The sequence below is a fragment of the Carassius carassius genome, chromosome 49 (genome assembly GCF_963082965.1).
Source record: "Carassius carassius chromosome 49, fCarCar2.1, whole genome shotgun sequence".
Taxonomy (NCBI): Eukaryota; Metazoa; Chordata; class Actinopteri; order Cypriniformes; family Cyprinidae; genus Carassius; species Carassius carassius.
Genome location: NC_081803.1, coordinates 570,417 through 592,897, shown reverse-complemented (window position 1 = coordinate 592,897; position 22,481 = coordinate 570,417). Strand labels below are relative to the sequence as shown.

At 37.6% G+C, this 22,481-nt stretch overlaps 1 protein-coding gene across 1 annotated transcript in view; it reads left to right on the top strand.

Annotated features, from left to right (window-relative positions):
* The first annotated feature begins 2,897 nt into the window (after positions 1 to 2,897).
* LOC132132972 (A-kinase anchor protein 2-like) overlaps positions 2,898 to 22,481 on the top strand; it is an 85,149-nt gene continuing 65,565 nt past the window's right edge. The window contains exons 1-2 of the mRNA XM_059545609.1: positions 2,898 to 3,085; positions 9,708 to 9,753. Of these exons, the coding sequence (XP_059401592.1) occupies positions 2,976 to 3,085; positions 9,708 to 9,753 (156 nt within the window). The 5' untranslated portion in view covers positions 2,898 to 2,975. The remainder of the gene's footprint in view (positions 3,086 to 9,707; positions 9,754 to 22,481) is intronic.

Below are 22,481 nucleotides of genomic sequence, written 5' to 3'. Positions count from 1 at the left end.
ACTAAGGTGCCTTGATACAGCACTCTGGGAACAGCCTATTCGTTCAGAAATTTCTTTCTGTGTCTTACCCTCTCGCTTGAGGGTGTCAATGATGGCCTTCTGGTCGGCAGTCTTACCCATGATTGCGGTTTTGAGTAATGAACCAGGCTGGGAGTTTTTAAAAGCCTCAGGAATCTTTTGCAGGTGTTTAGAGTTAATAAGTTGATTCAGATAATTAGGTTAATAGCTTGTTTAGAGAACCTTTTCATGATATGCTAATTTTTTGAGATAGGGATTTTGGGTTTTCATGAGCTGTATGCCAAAATCATCAGTATTAAAACAATAAAAGACCTGAAATATTTCAGTTGGTGTGTAATGAATAAAAAATATAGAAAGTTTATTTTTTATCATTACATTATGGAAAATAATGAACTTTATCACTATATGCTAATTTTTCGAGAAGGACCTGTATTTGAGCTGATCTATATGCTTTTATTTATTATTATTATTTAACTTTTTTTTCCAAACCATTGTTAGATGCAGTGTTTCCTGTTGTTATGCAAAGATTTTGTTTCAAAAACAGTATCAGATCAATATCAAAGTAAAAGGCAGTACTAAAGTCAGATTTTTTGGTGGATGTGTTCAAATTTGATCATCTTAAGGATTTTGAAAGTCTGACAGTGTACTGTAAGGTTAACCCTGCATGGTGTAAATGTTTGAAAATGATTAACAGTTGAAATTCATTAGAAATTTAGAAAAGTAATCAAAAAGTAATCAAAAAGTAATCAAAAGTTACACTACTGTTGAATCAGTTACTTTAATAAAGTAATTGAAAAAGTAACACTACTGTTACATTTTAAGTAGGATAACTTGTAACCTTTAACCTATTACATTTTCAAAGTAACCTTCCCAACACTGCGTTTCACACCGATGAGCTTTGTAAAAAACGTGTTTCAGAAAGGTGGGGGCATAGAGGAGAAACACATCTCATTACACCAAATTCACAAAATAATATTCTTTTTAGCAACATATGACCCCTTTAAATAAATTATAATAAAATAACAAAATGTTAATAATGAGAGAGTGCAAATAAAAATCTTCCGAACCATATATTTACCCAAATACACACTGATAAATCTATGATATGTTTTTTATTGTTAGGCCCTCTTTACATCTGGTTATAAGATGCATGTTTGTCGATCACTGTCCAAACAATGTTCTCTTACCATTCCTGATTGTGACACAAACCCACAGCGTTCGGCTGTAAAATCCATTCTAAAAAAATTGTATTCTAAATTTACACTTTCATAAACAACCAAGGGAAAATAATATTGAGAATATTTAAATGTTCTAGCATTTTGTATTAGTATTTTCTGCATTTAAAACTTACTATTAATATCAGTTGAGCCATTGACACAGCTTTCCGACAGTAACACACATTTTAATAGAGTTATGTATTTAAATATAGTTTTGTACACTTAAAGTAGCGTTAGTATAGTTAAATGTTGCTAAAGCCAAATAAGGCACAAACACGTCTAAACATTTCAGACTGCTTGATAACTCAAGGTTCTAACTTGACATAATCACAAACATCCGAGTGTGTGACACTCAGGCACGCAGAAGCTCTGAACACTTGAGCAGACTGGGACCTTGCTCTTGTGTTTTGAGAGCAGCCCAGCTCACTAACACTGTCTGAGGAGGATATTTTGAAGTCATAGCTTTACTATAATTAAAATGACACTGAATTGACATGCTAAAGTTCTTTGGACATGGTGTTTGCTTTCAAGCCAAAGTGAATTATAAAGTAAAGTGTGTTGACAGTTCCTATAGCTAAAGCCACAGCGATTCCATAATGCCAGCAGTCCTCCAACCAGACATCTGGTCAAATTCTTCAAGGCCTCTTATGATGACACATGGCAGGAATCAATGAGATAATTCTAGATTATTATTATTATTATTTCTGTATTGTATTTTTTAATGTTTTTTTTATTATTATTATTTTAGTATTTTTGTTGCATGTTATTTGTCTTATTCATTATTTATAGATTTTTAATATGTTTCTTTTTTTATTTCAGTGTTAGTTTTAGTTATTCTAGGACATCAAGTTAAGCTAAATGAAAATGAGAAATATTGCTTTGGCAACTAGCTGAAAATAAGTTTAATTTAATTTAATTTTAATTCAATTTTATTTCGGTTAACATTTATGTTATTTCAAGAAACAAACATGTACTAAAAGTGTACCAGATCTGATGCAATTTAAGAAAAATGTCCTTACAAGCAAGCAATATTATGTAAAATGAATGAATGAATGAATGAACAAACAAAGTAACAAATGAATTCAAGGCAATATGTACAAAAAATAGTTTTTGGAATGAAAATGCCTCATTTTTTTTTTTATCAAAAATAATAAAACTGGTCGTGAATCATATAAATCAGCTTTCACCTCCCTGAGGTTTAGGTTTAGGGGTGAACCTTCATGGTGACATTTTTCCTACAAATCATACACTTTGCATGAGTCAGATTATACCGTTTCATACAAACTCATACAATAAAAAACGAATTCCCATTAAACTGAAGTTTACTGTAATTCTACAGTATTGAAAAATTGTTAGTTAAACATTAACAATAAATAATTCATATAATGTTTTTTTAAGGATCGAATATGCAATCATTTAATATGACTTATTAATGCAAAAATCAAAGGTTACTTTCAATTTGATATATGTAATTCAGTTCGAGATTGTAGATTTGTTGGTATATTGCTAATTACAATTACTGTAACATAACCTTCTCAAATGAAAGTTCAAAGAGAAGCACAATCTCTACCAATAAAATCAGACGTTAAACAAATGTGACCCTCCCTCCTGTCTCGGTCTCTGTCTCTCGCTCTCTCTCTCATCCTGCAGGCTAGACAGAGCGGAAGCTGCGATCTGCAGCATCCAGCATCCATCTGAAATCTCAGGAAAAGGTGGAGTAGAGCTGTCATTCCCAAGGTGATGCTGGTAACAGCAGCAGAAAGGAGACGAGGAAAGCCGGAAAACGAGGAAGAGGCAGAAGAGGCATCCATGATGGGCACACCTCTACGGAGGAAAGCCCCGGCATATGAGTGAGTGCTTCCATTTTTCCTCGCCCTCCCTCTGTAGGGTTGAACATCATGGACCGGTTGCCATAGCTACGGCAGCCAGGGCAGCAGGAGGATGATGATGCTGCAGCAGCTGCTGCTGCTGTCTGCAGTCATGGATTCCTCCAACTGTGTGTGTGTGTGTGTGTGTGTGTGTGTGTGTGTGTGTGTGCTGCAGACATGCATATAATGTGTCACAGTCTCAGTGGCATTGAAATCATAAGTGTGAATGAACATATAGGATTGATGAGATCAAATGAAGACAATGTTGACTATCATCATATATTTTGCATTGTTGGGCGATTTTCCAATAGGGAATTAGTCTAGCAACTGGACATATCAATTAATGTTAGACTTGTGAAATAACAAGGACAACCTGGTATATTATTAAAGTCTTTAAGGGTAAAGCCTACAGCTGATGCAAACAAAAGCAAGAATTGGCTGAAATTACAAGCTGCAATATGGGGTTTGTTTCCCAAAATCATTGTTAGCCAACCATGGTTGCAAGTTCCGTTGTTAGCAACATAATTCAGCGATTGGATTCCAAAAACCATAGTTGAAATCAACATTCGTAAGTTTCCCAGTTTCTTTTTAGTATGACAGATGGACTTCACCCTAAAATATAAGAATGTTGGTAACCAAACTGTTGATGGCAGCCATTGACTTCCATTGTTTTTTTGTTTTTTTTTACCATGGAAATCAATACATCAACTGTTTGGTTACCAGCATTCTTTAAACGATATTCTTTTGTGTTCAGCAGAAGTCAGGGTGCTTAATGAAACTGTTGAAAGATAAGGTGTGGTCACATTTACCCCTGTTTGGCGATTTTTTAAAGCAAAATCCAGTCAGTTCTACATGATTAGGATTTTCACATGAGGGCGAAAGATTGGTGGAAAACTTCATACATCACACTTCATGCATACAATGATGACAGAAGACAATGGACCATTTTCGCCCAATGACATGTGCCATCGAAAGTGTTGCTGCTGCTAACTACCAGTAGAGCTAAAATCAAGTTAAGGGTGAGTTTACAACCATCATCAGTTTCAGTGGACTGCATTTATATTGATTTGCCTTTCAAAGCATGCTAAAATTACCACTTTAGCTCATTGTGCCTGTGTGACAGTGTTGCAGTCTGGTTTGAGAGTGCTGTCTTGATGATAAAGTAGGCCTGGAGCCATCGCACCAAAGAATGCCTTTGAGTTTGTACGGAGCACTTATGAGACTGCAGCTGTCACATTCCACACACATGCAAAATTAGCAGCAGTCGTAGCACAGCAACAGGCGGTCCTGTAGGTTAAACACCATGGCTAAATCCTCAGAGCTAAACACCATATCAATCTTATTAATAACGATGTAAGTGACATACAGCACTTGTGATTCCAAACTGTATTTTCTAAGTTAAAACTTAAATCGAATTACCTGATAAACTGGCCCCAGGAATATCATTACATTAGCAATAAATGCTGAAATGCTGAAATGTATAATGGATAGCTTTTTCCATACACCTCCTTGGGAGATGCAGGAAAAAGACAGCCTGACAATGTTGACTGGTTCATGGCATGAGAAGTCTAAATGTAAATCAAGACCTCCAAGAAAAAAAGGACTTGTAAAATATCTGCTATATAATTAAATGATACAGTTATACACATTAATTCACTGAAAGTTAAGTATTATAATGCTAACTGGCTGTGCACTATTTAAACTTTTGGTTCAGAAAGAAGCCAGACCAAGAGCTGTGACAATCTCCAGAAAAACTGTTGCCATAAACACAGAAAACAGCTGATGACCGTTGGCATTATAGGAGATGGAGAAGAGTTTCTTTGAGAAAGGCTTTCTTGCTAAAGTTTTGCATAAAATACTCTTTCCCATAAATGCTATTCCAATAAAACTAAACTTTTTTTGCAGACCATCTTCCTAGAAAACATCCCCTCATGATCGTTAACTTAAAATAAACAGCGTTGCACAAAAATGAATAAAAAACATTACCTTAAAAGATTAGAAAGTTTGTATTTGAGCCTCACAAAGTTGGTGTTCAGAAAGTGTTAAACTTTTTATATTTTTTAACTTCTCTGGAGTAAACATGGAAAAGTGGTGGCTTGATTTCTGTTCAGCTCAAAAGCATTTACATAGTAAACCACCTACTAAACAAGTCATGAATCATGTTTGATTACTGTGGATGATGATTGTGTTTGCAATCACAGTTAACAAATGGTAATCATAATCAGCCATAAATCAGTGACTACAGAAGTCTTGACATAAACACCTCACATGATTTTGTAAATCCAAGCCATAGACCAATGTAGTGCAAATAAATTACATACATTTGACAAGTATTATAAACTAATTTAGATTTAGTATAATAGCTAAGTATTCATATAAATTAATGATTTTAAGCTCAACAATTAAGTTTACATGTTGACAATTACATTAAATGAAAGGACATACTCACCTAACCAAACTCTTATGTAGAATGTCCAAATTGTTATTTTCTGTACTAAAGTGAACAGGAAGTGGATCTCCAAAACTACGATAGTCAATGTGAAACGTGCACTGTATTCCATGTCTAGTAGAGCCAGCTAGTTATATGATTGCTATAGCTAGTCCACTTATAATTATGAGGAACAGACTGGTATTTAAGTCTCATTCACATCTTTAAATCTGATGCATGAAAAGTATTTGCAAGGGCTTTTGAGAGCACATAGTTCTATGACACATTTTCATATGTTTGTGTTAACTCTGAGATAAAAAATGCTATGATTTACATGGACAAGTTATTATAATTATTGCCAGCCATGATCAGTTTTGGGAAGCAGAGTAATGCATTACAATATTGCATTACTCCATAAAAAGTAACTAATTGTGTTAATTACACTACCAGTCAAACGTTTTTGAACAGTAACATTTTTTATGTTTTTTTTCTATTTATTTATTTTTTTAATTCTCTTCTCCTCACCAAGCCTGCATTTATTTGATCTAAAATACAGCAAAAGCAGTAATATTGTGAAATATTTTTACTATTTAAAATAACTGCTTTCTATTTGAATATATATATATATATATCAGTACAGACCAAAAGTATGGACACACCTTCTCATTCAAAGAGTTTTCTTTATTTTCATGACTATGAAAATTGTAGAGTCACACTGAAGGCATCAAGGGCTATTTGAGCAAGAAGGAGAGTGATGGGGTGCTGCGCCAGATGACCTGGCCTCCACAGTCACCGGACCTGAACCCAATCCAGATGGTTTAGGGGCGAGCTGGACCGCAGACTGAAGGCAAAAGGGCCAACAAGTGCTAAGCATCTCTCGGGGAACTCCTTCAAGACTGTTGGAAGAAGATTTCAGGTGACTACCTCTTGAAGCTCATCAAGAGAATGCCAAGAGTGTGCAAAACAGTAATCAAAGCAAAAGGTGGCTACTTTGAAGAACCTAGAATATGACATATTTTCAGTTGTTTCACACTTTTTTGTTATGTATATAATTCCATATATAATTCCACATGTGTTAATTCATAGTTTTGATGCCTTCAGTGTGAATCTACAATTTTCATAGTCATGAAAATAAAGAAAACTCTTTGAATGAGAAGGTGTGTCCAAACTTTTGGTCTGTACTATATATATATATATATATATATATAAAGCTGATTTTTTTAGCATCATTACTCATCATTATTCAGTGACACATGATCCTTCCGAAATCACTCTAATAATCTGAATATGATCAACTAATTTATCAAACAAAGCAAAACGATTGTATACACAGGATTCTTTGGAAAGTGTTGGTCTAAATTGTAGCCCGACCTAATATAGAAGAAAGGCCCTTTTGCTAAACAGATCAGACAGTTGGCAGTTTACTGTAGACACTGGCATTTGGGCAATTTGAGAGACATTTGAGCTCTTGAAAGACGGTTACCAATTTGTCATTTACTTTTGGCTCAAGAAGGTTGTTTTCAGCAAGTGCCAATGCAAACCCAGCACCAATAAAGTGCTATTAGTAAGCTCTGTGACAGTCTTATTGGAGTATGCTTGAGTGCCACTAGAAGACATGTGAAAGACTACTAGTACTACAGCTCAGATCATTACTATTACAATAAAATAGCCTCATACATTTCTTCATATCCTGTCAGAATTCAGAGGTCATTAAAAAAAAAAAAAAACCAATTATATATATACATATATATATAATTATTCTGTAATGTCATTATGACTTGCGACTGCTTTATTATAATGCATTTGTAAATGAGTTATTGGTCAATAGTGAACCTATTGACTTAAAAACTAGCACAAGTCAGATGTCACATTCGTTATGAAAAAAAATATGTATCGATGTCCACAGCAAGTAAAATTCTAGATGCTTTGTAGAGCACAAATGCTGAATATGTTATGAATATAAACAGTAGGTTTCACATGTATGTGTAAATATTGTGTTTGTTAACAAGCATTAGAAAAAAGAGAGGCAGCCCACTAATAGTGTGTTTCACTTAAAAAGTCATTTGAAAGTCATTTTGCCTTGCATTTGTGTGTTCTTTGGTTCCCAGTGTTTGGACTTCCGCACATCTGGAAGGAATTATTGTGCCTCGCTGGCTCATGAGATGAGGTCACTGTGCCAGAGAAACAATGTTGCTTTTGTCTGTTATGCCGACTGATGACGTTGCAGCCACTGATTGGGAATGGAAAAGAAAAGCGTGTGGTGGGGGAAAGAAGGTCTGTCCACAAGTGAATTAGTGCTCAAAATAATATATACATAATATATTTGAGATTGCTGTTAAATCTCTACGTTCTTCTATCTTCTACACTATAATACTACACTAGTCTTCTAGTGTATCATTTTTGAAAATGAAAAAGTCCAGGTCCAAGTAACTTAGGTTAAAGAGAGGCCATTATTAAGTGGTTTGAATCCAATTTTAATTAAGAGTCACAGGCTTAGTTTAAAAGAATGGAGGGCTGACTTGTAACACATAGTGCTACAGTAAACAGACAAGTCTGAATGTATCACAGAAGCTCTGTTAAATGGTTTATTCTGAACTTCTGTCGAGCTGGTTGAGTCGCACAGCTTCTGCTGTTTCAAGTCTGCTGTCTGTGAGCACTGTGTATTTTGTGGCTTTTAGTCTATTTCCAGTAGTTACGTGAACTTCTAGGAATTTCCTCCATCTACTGATGTTCACTGCTGCTACAGGTTGTGATTCTCTATGAATGAATGGACTTCATGTTCAAATTCACCTATGAAGGTGACTATTATTTACTGCCTGGGAGATTACAAAACTCAACATTGTTCTTGACATACAGTTGCTGTCCTGCATAATTATTCTGTGTTGCATTGTGCTCCAAGATGCATTAGCAATCAATGCATGCAGCATCAGACATAAACAACAGTAAATGCATAAGACACATGAATACTGTTGTTTTTCTTACTATGAATATTCTGAAACACTGAAATTTCAGCTTGTACTCCCCTCTGCATTTATTTTCTTGAGCTCAGGAAACAGTAATTAATAACAGCCGTTTTGTCTCATTTATAGCAACAGTACTCATACTGTACTCATACACACACTGAAGGGTCATTACAGTTTGCTATAATTTCATTCACTGAATTTCTTATAATTCCCATGAGTCTTCCTTTTGCAGAACACTCCAGACATGGTTTTCTCCATATAAGGAGTTTTTGTATCCATCCACCGGAGCTCAATGTGAGGTTAGATGAGGAAAAGCCATTGGACCCCCATGTTCCCATTCCCTACTGCTCCCTTTGGCTCCACTGGAGGAGTACATTAGAACTCAAGATGTTTAGTGCAGATTTTTGGAAGCTGCTTTCCACATTTGCAGAGACAGTAGACATGTTTACAGTCAGCAAGTTCTGCAGATGATTTTATGCTCAGATTTTGTAATGTTCTGAAGATCGAGGCTATAGAGAATGGATGGACAGATGGATGGACAGACTAACAGACATAAAGATAGATAGAAAACATTTTGCATCAGCACCACATCATTGTGTATTAATATAAAAAAGTCATTCAGCATTACATAAGGTTGAGCAAAAGACGAAAAAAAAAGCCTAACTTGTCAGATATTATTAAACAGGAAAGGAAAAGAATTGGCAGATATATGATTTTTATTTGCAACCACAGAGCAGATTTCCTCTAAGCTTAAATCCCTAGTGTAGGGCACACCTTTGTTTTCCAACCCAGCAGGCACACACACTCACTTTCTCACACACACAGTCACAGATAGGTGTGACAGTGCTGTCCTATCCTTAGTGTCGTCTCTCTGCTTGCCTGTAGCTCTCTTCCAAACACAAGGGGGCAGGTCCAAGACTGTCATCTGTCCATAACCCGGCCTGTGACGGAGAGGGAGGGATGTAGGAGGAGAGAGAGAGCAACAGAGAGAGAGAGACAGTCTGGCAGACACATAGGCAGTGAATGAGAAGACCTTTCCCCTCAGTACACTGTGTCTTTCACTGGCTAGCTTACTTCAGAGGACCAGGGCAGACTGTGTGTGTGTGTTTGTGTGTGCGTAACTGTAACTTGCTCATCTTCCACCCAACACACACAAACACACTTGGGATTACCAATCTCACGGTTACTGAGAATTCTGCCTTTGTTTTTCCAGGATGGCTGAAGCTGAACTTCATAAGGAAAGGCTCCAAGCCCTGGCGGTGAGTCCTGCGTTGCTTTGTTCTTGCACAAATCCTTTTTCTTTGATACTAACATTGATTGTTGATATGCTCATGTGTCTCTAATCTAGAAAAGCATTTCAGGAATAAAAAACTAGTTTGCTCGAAATCAGTCCCAACTGAATGCATGTTATAGAAGCAAGTAGACCTGATAGTTTTAATGTTGTTTGGTGTGTTCTCATCACCCTATATGAACCAGAGGGCAAGAATTTGAAATGTGGGTAACACTTTAGAATGGGGAACACATATTCACTATTAACTAAGAGTTCACCCTCAACAAACTCCTTATTTGCTGCTTATTAATAGTTAGTTAGGTAGTTGTTAAGGTTATGGGGTGGATTAAGGGATCTAAAATATGATAATGCAGAATGAGAGATGAATATGCTTTTTTTATAGATAATAATAAACAGTCAATATATACTGGTAATATGCATGCCAATAAGCAACTGGTTAATAGAGACAGTTGTACCTTAAAATAAAGTGTTACCAAAATGTGACGAAAAGATAGAATAAATTTGGCTCCAGCTCAACCCATCTGCATAGACCAGCCATGAGCAACAGATGGAAAGCTATTTTGGCTGCATTGCTTACATCTTTGTGATTCCAAAGAATACACATTGCTGTAGGGACCAGCATGTGCTGGTGTACACTAGGACTGCCATAATATACAGTTATACGAAGAAGTTTTGAAGATAATGTGGGAGTTGCATTTCCATGCAAAACCTGCCGCCACAAAGCAAGGCTGTTCTGAGGTGTGCTTCCCAAAGTTCTGTCATTACCAAAAGAGTTTAACAGAACTTGCAACCAGTTAGCTAACAATGCTTTTGGGAAATGCACCCCTGGTTGGTTGCAAGAGGGTATATATTTGGTTGCTAGGGTGTTCTGGGAAGTTGCTATGATCTTCAAGAGGTTTTTATTGATATTCTATCTAGATGTGGCTCAAGCCTGTGGATTATTCATTTTTATCATTAAAACTGGAAATAAACTATTAATCCTATAAAAATAGAACACATCTCTTCCTTCAAATCATTAACCTTTATGGGCAATATAGTGATGCTTGTCTTAAGAAACAACAATAATTAAAGGTCTTTCAAGTCTAACAATGAAATGGATTCTTGGCAGCTAGAACTGTTGCAGGCTTATCCCTTTGGATGAGATTTGATACATGAAAGGTTAAGTGTTGGTGCTGTGCTCAGACAGAGGAAATATAAATAATTAAAGTTATACAGTGTCTGCATCTCGAGCATTGAGGGATGACTGCTTCTTGAAACAAACTGAGATAATCTAAATAGTGTCTGCTTGATTGCTGTTTAGTCACCAATACCTCAAATTAAACTAAATCTTAAAATTAAACTGCATTTTAGCAAGAATTCAACACTTTTATTGCATCTGATAGTTGTGAGCATAATAGACACAACATTTTCTTGACATCTGTTCTAGATATTGAATAAATTTACATAGTAGTAATGGTATTGGGGATCAATTATGTAGCACTATTATGATATCAGCCATATGGTGCAACTGCAAATGCATTTGAATGTTTGAGCACACTTGGCAAAGAAACTAAAACTTAAAAATCTGGTGTTTGGTGTGCCGTGTGTTTGAGCCATGCCTTGAACCAACTTAAGATAAAATACTGTCAGACAAAGCATTTCATATACAGTATCAGCTACAGAAACTCTGACTGATATTTGACCACTACAGGCTGAAACAGCATGTGGATTTCCCCTATTTTTAATAATAGGGGGAAAGAGTGACATTAATGAGGTGGTGAAACTTTGCTGCACTGTCTGATTGACAGTAAATCAATCAAGCTGTAATAGTCCCACACAGTACTATTAATATTGAATGGTACAGTATCTTAACAGCTTAACTCAGAGTCAAATGGATATAATCTGCCATCTTTGACCTACTGTGCTTTGAGCAGTTGAGATTTGTAATAGATGTAAAATGTATCGAGTAGTGGTTGCCTGTGCGGAAGTGCTACATCACAGTGCTAGAATGTTGTGGGTGATTGCCAAGCCATTGTTATGAGAGTGCTAATGTTTTCTGGGAGATTTCTAGCATGTTGCTATGGGGACTTTTGGGTAGTTAATAATGGTTGGTACTGGGTAGTTTCCTGGGTGTTCTTGGTGATTGTAAAGTTGTTGCATGGCAAAAGAGTCCAACCTCTATTATGTTTGGCTGCTTCAGTTGAAGCCTGATGTTTTTCAGCCTGTTTCATTTCCCAACATAATGCCAATCATGGTGGACCACCTTCATGAGCTTAGCTCTAACACCAGTCGATAAGTTTATATGCCAACCCAGACTCGTTTCTGCAACACTGATATTTCATGCCTCATTGCACATTTCACAGCAGTTTCAAAGTGAAATGTCCAGTGAGTGGTGCTAAACGTGCAATCATAACTTGAAAATGGGAATATTTTTATTATGTTGGTTCAGGTATGTATTGCCGCGGTTCAGAATTCAAATGTCCAGTGAGTGTCACTAAAAGGTTAATGCTCTATCATGTTGGAAAATAAGAAAACTCTCTACACCAAACTCAACCCTAAACCTACCTGATTGTATTAACGAAAGTAAAATTGATAAAAAAACGCATTCGCAGATTTGAACTGTTTTGTCAGACTGTAGTATCACAGGGTTCATACTGTAGCTCTTCACCTCACAAGTGCAAACCGTATCACCTGAGCAAACCTGCTGTGTTAGAAAATTCATACATATGAAACTGTATATGTGACACTAACATTCAAATGTCCACTTTTCAAATTTCACAGCTTGTTTTTTTAAGTCATAACATAATATTGTGCAAGGAACTGTGCAAAAATTAGGCTTTCTTAATCACAACTCTGGCCCTTTTAAATCTGAGGTGTATATCTCTGTATCCCATGAGACTATGTAACAGAAGTTTTAAATGTCATAAGGGATTTAACTAATGCCAGAGGTCACATGACAAACCCAAGATGGCAGATGTTATATGTCCAGATTACATTCATATTAGACACACATATTATGTAGAATGCAATTTTTAATGGTTGCAAATAATGTTTTCCATCAAATGTAGTACCTACTTAGAGAATACAATTTCAGACAGTAGTGATCCTGAAGATCCTGAAGTTTATTTTGATTAGGTCATTCATGTGTGTTTCATTGGGACTGGAGCTTAAAGGGTTAGTTTATCGAAAAATTAAAATTATGTTATTAATAACTCACCCTCATGTCGTTCCAAACCCGTGAGACCTCAGTTTATCTTTGGAACACTGTTTAAGATATTTTAGATTTAGTCCGAGAGCTCTCAGTCCCTTCATTGAAGCTGTGTGTACGGTATACTGTCCATGTCCAGAAAGGTAAGAAAAACATCATCAAAGTAGTCCATGTGACATCAGATGGTCAGTTAGAATTTTTTGAAGCATCGAAAATACATTTTGGTCCAAAAATAGCAAAAACTACGACTTTATTCATCATTGTGTTCTCTTCCATGTCTGTTGTGAGAGAGTTCAAAACAAAGATGTTTGTGATATCCGGTTCACTAACCAATCATTCGATGTAACCGGCTCTTTTTGAACCAGTTCACCAAATCGAACTGAATCGTTTTAAACGGTTCGCGTCTCCAATAGCCATTAATACACAAATGACTTAAGCTGTTAACTTTTTTAATGTGGCTGACACTCCCTCTGAGTTCAAACTAACCAATATCCCGGAGTAATTAATTTACTCAAACAGTACACTGACTGAACTGCTGTGAAGAGAGAACTGAAGATGAACACCGAGCCGAGCCAGATAATGAACAACAGACTGACTCGTTCTCGAGTCAAGAACCGTTTCTGTCAGACGCGTCCGATTCAAGAACCGAGGAGCTGCTGATACTGCGCATGTGTGATTCAGTGTGAAGCAGACCGACACACAGAGCGCCTGAACCGAACTGATTCTTTTGGTGATTGATTCTGAACTGATTCTGTGGTAGTGTTATGAGCGCAGGTAAACCGAAGGCTTGAATCAAGGGCAATCATCGCCAATGAGCGCAAAACCGTTTTCTTCAACCGGTTTATTAAATCGAACTATCCGAAAGAAGTACTGGTGATCTGAAAACCGATGCAACCGGTTCCTGACTCGTGAAAGAGTCACTGTTTTGTTCATTATCTGGCTCGGCTCGGTGTTCATCTTCAGTTCTCTCTTCACAGCAGTTCAGTCAGTGTACTGTTTAAGTACATGAATTACTCCGGGATATTGGTTTGTTTGAACTCAGAGGGAGTGTCAGCCACATTAAAAAATTTAACAGCTTAAGTCATTTGTGGATTAATGCGTGTTGGTTTAAAACGATTCAGTTCGATTTGGTGAGCTGGTTCAAAAAGATCCGGTTACATCGAATGATTCGTTCGCAAACCGGATATCACAAACTGGTTTGTTTTTAACTCTCTCACAACAGACACGGAAGAGAAGACAATGATGGATAAAGTCATAGTTTTTGCTATTTTTGGACCAAAATGTATTTTCGAAGATCTTAGAATGGTCAGTAATTTTTAATGCGTTGTGCTCATTAGCTTTTCATTTGGAATTGCCTTCAAGAAGAAAAGTACCACAGGACTTTGCTCGTAGATTTCAAATTTAGGGTTTCTAGTTTCACTCAAAATTCAGCCAACATCTGTCTTACCCCAACCACATGCTTTATCTAGGCTTCGCTTGGTTTCCCATGCTCCCCAGACAAGCAAAGCCTGTGGGCTGCTTGATGTTGGCTAAGAAGTTGTGTTTTTGAAATCAGCTAAACTAGAAGCTACTTAGAATACTTCAAGAAGAAAAATAAAATGTAGTAGAGTTTAATGGTTGTTATGTTCAAGTCATATGCTGATCTGTTGAATGTAACATTTTTATCTTCATCACTATGTTCTATCACACTGTTTTGCTGGGAGTGCATTATAAATACCGGTTTATGCTAGTGGTGAATATAGACTCCCTTGCGTCAACAATGCTAACCACAAACTGACTGCCTGACTGACAAACTGTTTGAATACCACTTTACTTTTTAATAAACATTTCATTAAGGTTTAGAAGAACTGTGTTTTGACTGGTTTGCCAGTTGATTCCCTATTGTTGCATTACAACAAGAAAACCACTCTGACGCTTTGCTAGCTAGCTATGTTTCTTGTCCATTGCCTCAAACCACAGGCTGTTGCTGCACAGGACAGTCGTTGGTTCCAAATCTGTGGCTTTTCTTTTCAGTCCATCAAGTGAGGGAATGTCTCTAGCTCAAAACAGAAACGGGTTAGCGGGTTGCTGCTAATTGCGGTACACTGGGTGGAGGTGATTGCACATGGGCGGACTTCCCACTTGTCTTAGAACTTTTGACTTGTTTACATGGATTAGTTTAGTCAAGCTCAGGTCTAGACCTTTACTAGAGGCCTCATTTACACTGTGCTCTTGCTAGCGTAGCACAAGGAACCATTACTATCGGGCTAAATTTAGCAGCAGCTGTCTGTAATGATTTGGCTCAGGGTTCGCATATTTCATGGAGGTGGGGTGGCCCTCAGGTGGGTTTGGATTCCCAGAGCTCTCGGGTGTGGGGCTAATCTTTAACCAATAACCTATGCTCTTTTCTCAATATAGTAACTGGCAGCTGAGGGGTCAAAACTTGAAATGTACATTATGCAAGTTACATTGAATCACAAATGTCAAACATTTTTTGCTTGACCGGAACACAAATATAATGTGACACCTGCTACTGTCACATGATCCAATTAGCAATGTCTGAAGTGACCACGGTTTAGTTTCCCACCACTGAGAACTAAAGGCATGAGATGTTAATATTCAAAGTTAAGGTATGAAATTTAAAGGTGATGTTTGTGACTTCTGTGCCATTACCATCAGCAAAAGTAATTGCAAATAATGGCTTTCCAAACACGCCCCAAATTTCCATTGGCTGAAGAAAACAGATCCTGCATCAAAGCCAATGTTTCTATGTGAATTTAAGAGAAACTGCACTAAAATTGGAATAGAAGTAAAACTGTCCACCTGCAATGTAACCTTTATTTATTTATATAGCGCTTTAAACAAAATACATTGCGTCAAAGCAACTGAACAACATTCATAAGGAAAACAGTGTCAATAATGCAAAAATAATTGTTAAAGGCAGTTCATCATTGGATTCAGTTATGTCATCTCTGTTCAGTTAAATAGTGTCTGTGCATTTAAATGTGATCATAATGCAGTCCATATTGGATGTTCTAACAGCAGGGTATAGCTCAGCTGATATAACAGAGAACACATGGATCTAAAATAGCCCATGAGCACATGAGAACAGCTATGCACTCATGCCAGCATGTACCATACTTCTCTTCAAATATGTTTGCAATGTGGACACTAGATTAGTAGTACCTTAGACATACTTTGCAGTATTTGGTTTGCATTATTGAAATTAAAGTCTTTTACCTGGTTTTATCTAGTTAATTTATCTGGTCAGGCGAGTCCTCGGCATATGTTCCTCATCTAGTTCTTGTAGCATGACGCACACCCCAATGATTGCAATGTGTCTATCTTTCTGCACAGGATGCAATTATATTATGGTTTTATGATTTTATTTTCCTTTCACGGGATGTTATTAGGGATGACCTTATTATGCAACAAAGCTGGGAAGGAGTTATGTTGATGTTTTCTTAAGTTTAATGTGATGTGTAACCTGTTACAAGAGCAGAAATCTCCTCTGAGCTGAACCCAGTAGAAAGTAATTGTTAGAGATTTACACTAGGTGTATGCTATTTAGAGTTTTCGGAAGTACTTCTTCTAAACTATCATAACAGTATAGTATAACCGTCCAAATTATAATTGTCCCATTTAAAAATAAATAAATGAATAAAACATTATCTATAAATGATTAATAACAATGTAATTCCCAATTTGCTGCTTATATCCAGTTAAATCATCAAACATAATCTAAATGAAGAGAGGGTGGGAGAAGGCGAGAGTGTGAAAGTGTGAAAGTTATACCCCTGAAGACACAAGCAAATCATCAGCAGATAGGGGAGCGTGAGTGAGAAAGTCACACACTTGTGAATTTGTTGTATTCCTACGTAATTCACAACAAAATTGTGTTATGTTGTTGACAAGCTGGAAACACTTGCACACTGTTGAATTTGGAATTTTCTGTCATTTTCTGCCATGCTTGTAAATAACTACTGTGGTACAAGAGGCAGACATTAGTAAGACAAATCTGAACTAATCACAATGTACAATATATATATATATTAGGGGTGTAACGGTACGTGTATTCGTACCAGACCGTTTTGGTACGGTGCACGTGTGTACCGAATGACGGAATGCAATATTTTGTGCGTGGAACATAAGTACATTTTCGTGTGTCCAAACGAACATATTAAGTGGCGGAAGTCTCCGCGTTCAGCGCAAATCCCGCCCTGCAGCTGATTCTAAGGCCGGCGACACACTGGATGCGTGGCTCAAGCATCTCAGCTGCGTGGCGTATCCGTTTTTAATTCGGCTCCCATGTTAACAGGTTAGAGCTTGCAGACTGCCTGCGTGAGACGTGCGTGGAAAACGCGTGCATGCTAGAAATAGAACCGACGCCTATTTTTCACGCGACACGCAAGCGTGTTGGAAGCGTTTCCAGGCAAAATAGAATAGGAAAATATGTTTATATGTCATTTTGTACACAAATACATATTAATTCATGATACTTTGATGTTTGAAAGTCTATAGGTTGACATAAATTCAGATATAAATATAATTTAAAAAATAAATTAATAATTATCGATTTTCAAATATTGCACCTGTCAAACATAGTCTATTTTGCCGTCAATACTGTTGAGGGTGTCCTTTATCAGTAGGCTTTATATTTATGCTCAACATGAAGTATAGATATTGTTGTCATGTAGACAAGAGCCTGGTCTGTCGGCGGTCTCCCTCTATGTCACCTACAGCAGCAGCGCGCCAGTGCCGTGTCTGCCGTGCTTCTGGTGAAGCAGCCCTACAAGCTGGGATTGGTAATGCTGCACTGTAATCATAGTTATTTATTTATATTTTTCATTATATTTTATTATATGATATTGGTTTGAGACTGAGAGTATTTTATTTAGTGGAGAACTTTGCAGCAGTATTTTATTTCTTATTCTATTTTTATTTTATATATATATTATTAAAAAGTATTAAAAAGAAGTGTATAGTAATAAACAACCTGCAGTTTAATGTTTGCATTTCTTTCCCTTACTGTACCGAAAATGAACCGAACCGTGACTTTAAAACCGAGGTACGTACCGAACCGTGATTTTTGCGTACCGTTACACCCCTAATATATATATATATACAGTACAGACCAAAAGTTTGGACACACCTTCTCATTCAAAGAGTTTTCTTTATTTTCATGACTATGAAAATTGTAGATTCACACAGAAGGCATCAAAACTATGAATTAACACATGTGGAATTATATATGGAATTATATACATAACAAAAAAGTGTGAAACAACTGAAAATATGTCATATTCTAGGTTCTTCAAAGTAGCCACCTTTTGCTTTGATTACTGTTTTGCACACTCTTGGCATTCTCTTGATGAGCTTCAAGAGGTAGTCACCTGAAATGGTCTTCCAACAGTCTTGAAGGAGTTCCCCGAGAGATGCTTAGCACTTGTTGGCCCTTTTGCCTTCTGTCTGCGGTCCAGCTCACCCCTAAACCATCTGGATTGGGTTCAGGTCCGGTGACTGTGGAGGCCAGGTCATCTGGCGCAGCACCCCATCACTCTCCTTCTTGCTCAAATAGCCCTTGATGCCTTCAGTGTGGCTCTACAATTTTCATAGTCATGAAAATAAAGAAAACTCTTTGAATGAGAAGGTGTGTCCATACTTTTGGTAGGTACTATATATATATATATATATATATATATAAGAGAGAATCAATTCAGATACTAGGGTCCAAATACAACATGGAGACCACTTAAAGAGCTTCACACCACTTCTATAATTTCCATTATACAATATGGGTGAAATCCAGTAGGTGAAAGTTTATCAAATGGACCAACAGAAAATGGACCACACCTTTAAACTTTATTTTAGTATTGGTTTTACAATACTAGTGGTGTTTTTGTAGCAATGTTGTATTTTTTAGATAATTTTATTGTATTTAATTTATTTAATTTTAGTTATTTCAGTTAATATTCACCACACATTTCCTTAATGGAGGACTCCAGTGTTTAGCATAAGCTTTGTGCACAAAATGCATTATTAAATTAAATAAAAATCAGTCTAATTCAAATAATAGACTGCAGACCTTCACACTGATGTAGAATTGAAGAGATTTTCTGAAGAAATAACCACTTGCCCTAAGCATCCAATAGATGTGTTTGCCTGATGTTATTTGTTTTTGGAATACATGTTGATTAAATACTGGGACTTGTGGATTATGTGGTTGAACTGAAATCCAAAAGATGCAAAGCATGTTAATAAGGTCTGTTAAAGAATGTTACTAGTAAGATGAATAGTGTATTATACTTTAATTTTAAGAGTGCATGATCTACTCCTAAGGAATTTCCGAGTTAATCATGAGATTCAGTCATTGCTGAATTATAACTTTACTCTCAGATTTGTAGTTTAAAGCCCATGTTGCAGGTTAACCACCACTGTCGATTAATGGATACATAAATCACTCAAGATATGTATATCATTTTTAAAATGTCTCAAAAATGGTCTTAAAGATGTTATTTACGTTTTTGTTATTAACATTTTTTTTACGCAATTCGGTGATGACCGATGATGGAGGAAACGTAGCCTTAGCCTAGTATTAGAACTATGTTGACTGACTGGGAGGAAGAGGTGGCAAGAGCCAACATGTATGATGGCCCGCAGCCATATCATTTTGAACCTGCCAGACGTGAGAAGGCAAATGAGGAATTGCCAAGAACTGATGGCCATCAAAGCCAATTAAATGCATGGTCTGAGGAGAATGAGTGGAGAGTTGGTGAAGTGTCCCGGTGAGTTGCTATCATTTAGCAATGCAGCAATGGGCACTGGAGCTAGTCTACGAGCAGCAGTGCACAATAATGACACATATTTATTTATTTTATTTTTTTACTGACATTGAATAGCACCGAGTAAAAAAATCAACAATGTTTTCTTTGTATCTAGTGGCAGTGATCTTGACGTTAGTTCAGATAAGTACCGGTAACCTTTGTCATAGTGTCGTAGTACTGGTAAACTTTGTCTTTGTCATCTAGAAATAGAAGGCATCATGCTAGCTATATGGGCGTTTCTAAGTGTTTATCTCTTCCTCCGGTGAAAATGTTGTTGCAAACGTAGCCGCGTGTCTGTCGCTGTGTTTGCCAGGTGCTTGTGTGGGTCCCATGGAAAATGCGTTGGAAAGATTGTGCTGTAGGGAAGTGAGTGCGTTTTGGTCGTTGTTGGTCGAAATCTATCTATATATATATCTAGTCTATCTATATCTATGTATTTATCTATTTATCTATAATCTGCGCTATCTGAATAGTCTCGTCTACTACTCATCTCTCTAGTCTCTCTCAATGCTCTCAAGGGGGGCTTTGGTAAATTCTCTCCCCAAGGTGACGTAATGCAATGCATTGTGGGGGAAAGGAGAATTGTTGCAAACTGCTGTGAGATAGTACCTACTTTTTCGTATTATATTCCGTTTTGTGATATCCAACAACATAAAATACAATGGATAACAGTTTAAATGTTTATTACCAACAAGCAAATTGCACAAATTCGTTGAAAAATTAACCCTGCAACACGGCCTTTAAGATCACTCTGGTCATAATTTAATTATGTTTCATGTACTGTGGCAAGCAGGTAATAACTTTGTTTAGTAGAAAGAAAAATCAGCTTCTGATTCAAATGTTCATATAAAGTGCAAAAAAAGAAGTTTTTTGGAAATGGTTTAACAGATTTGCATCCAAAAAGTTCACAGCAAACAGGACTTGTCCTAAATGATCTCATGACAAAACTAGATTGACACTGAAGCCTCTCCTGGGAGGAAATGGGAATCAGGAAGGCCTTGCTAGGCTAAACGGGGGATCTAGAGCCCTTCCTTGGTTCGACATGGGATCAGGAGCCCTACCTGGGCTTAACTGGGGATCAGGGATGCACTTATGTGGTGCTGGCACTGAAACAGACAATGTAGTGAGCTCTGGGGCTGGAGCCGAAACTGGAGCTAGCTCTGGGGTTTGGGCCGTCACTGGAGTGAGCTCTTTGGCTGGAGCCAATTGCTTCGTTTTCCTTAGATTCCTCTTCCGGTTCAGGATGAAAGGCATGGTCGGCAGGCTAGAGTGCTGAACGGCGTGCAGGCTTGCCACATGAAAGGTTGGCGGGCTTGAGTGAGCCGCGAATGGCGGAGGGCTTGCCTTCTGAGTGGATGGCAGGTGTAACAATGTTTGTTGTGTAGGAAGGAATACGGCAGGGTCAGCTTTTGCTACTGACTGCTTTATTTAATTCAAAAACAAAAAGTGTGCAAAACAGGCACAAAAAAAAAAAATACACAAAATCAACATAAACTCAGGATGAGGGTAGCAGCCACCAGTCCTTCTCTCTCTCCCGTTTCTCCTGGTGTTTTATACTCGCTCCACGCCAATTACTGCAGAGACAGGTGTTCGTTATTTATGCTTAACCCACGCACCGCGTGTCTCCGGACACTCTCCCCCGTTGCAGGGTTGGCTAAACCACACCCCCCCCTTGCCACAGAAGGCTTGTCTTCAATGTGGCTAGCAGGCATGACAATCGTGTGGCCAGCGTGCATGACAACGGCATGGCCAGTGCACTTCTCTGTTGAGAGGCCGGCCGCTTGACTTTCGAGCGGCCAGCACTCCTGGGCCGAGGATCACTGTGGAGCTTCGAAAGACAGCGAGGAATTTGGGGATGGGGTGGCGTTAGGACCCGTAAGAGCAGTATGTGGGGGTTCTCGCCGTGGATTTAGCTGGGAGACGCAGCACATTTCAGCGGGAGCTAAATGACGAGACTTAGACTGTGCCTTTATTTCTTTGACTTCTAAGTCTGATCCATTTACATAAAGGATGAGGTTAATCAGCTTGACTAGGGGGGAAAAAAAAATAACTCGCAGAAAAATCAGTATAGTCACTGCAGGAAGCATGCACCAAGAGCGGCGTCGTGCCAGCTCACCCGGTTGGAGAGCTCAAGAAAACCCTCCACATATCGCTCCAACCTCAGACTAGACTGCCACAAACCCCACAGCATGTCCTCCGCTGCAGTCATCCTTTTCTTCTCCGGGTCAGTTCTTCTGTCACGGTCACTCGGGGAGGAAGGAACGAGGAGATACAGGAGAACACTTCAACTGGGATTTAATTCCAATAAACAAAGGTTTCCACACACACACAGGGACTCTGGGATGACATTTAAGAACTGACAAACACTAACTGAATGGATTGGGGCTTTTAAACACAGGATAATAAGGGAGGAACATGACACACCTGGAATCAAATTAACTCAATCAACAAGAAACTGGTTCACGGAGCACATGGGGAGAAAAAATACAAAAGTAATAGTGTGCCATTACTTCACCACTTCAAATAAGTTTAATAATAAATCAATAGCACAAAAACGTCTTGAAAACTTCCTTTCTCAAAGTGCTTTCTGGGAAAGCTATGTCCAGTCTATTTTTGTCTGTCCTCTGGGACAAGCGTTTAACTCTTGATAAAGAGCCATCATCAGAAAAGATTTTAAGACATATTTTAGCAAATAAGAGACACAAT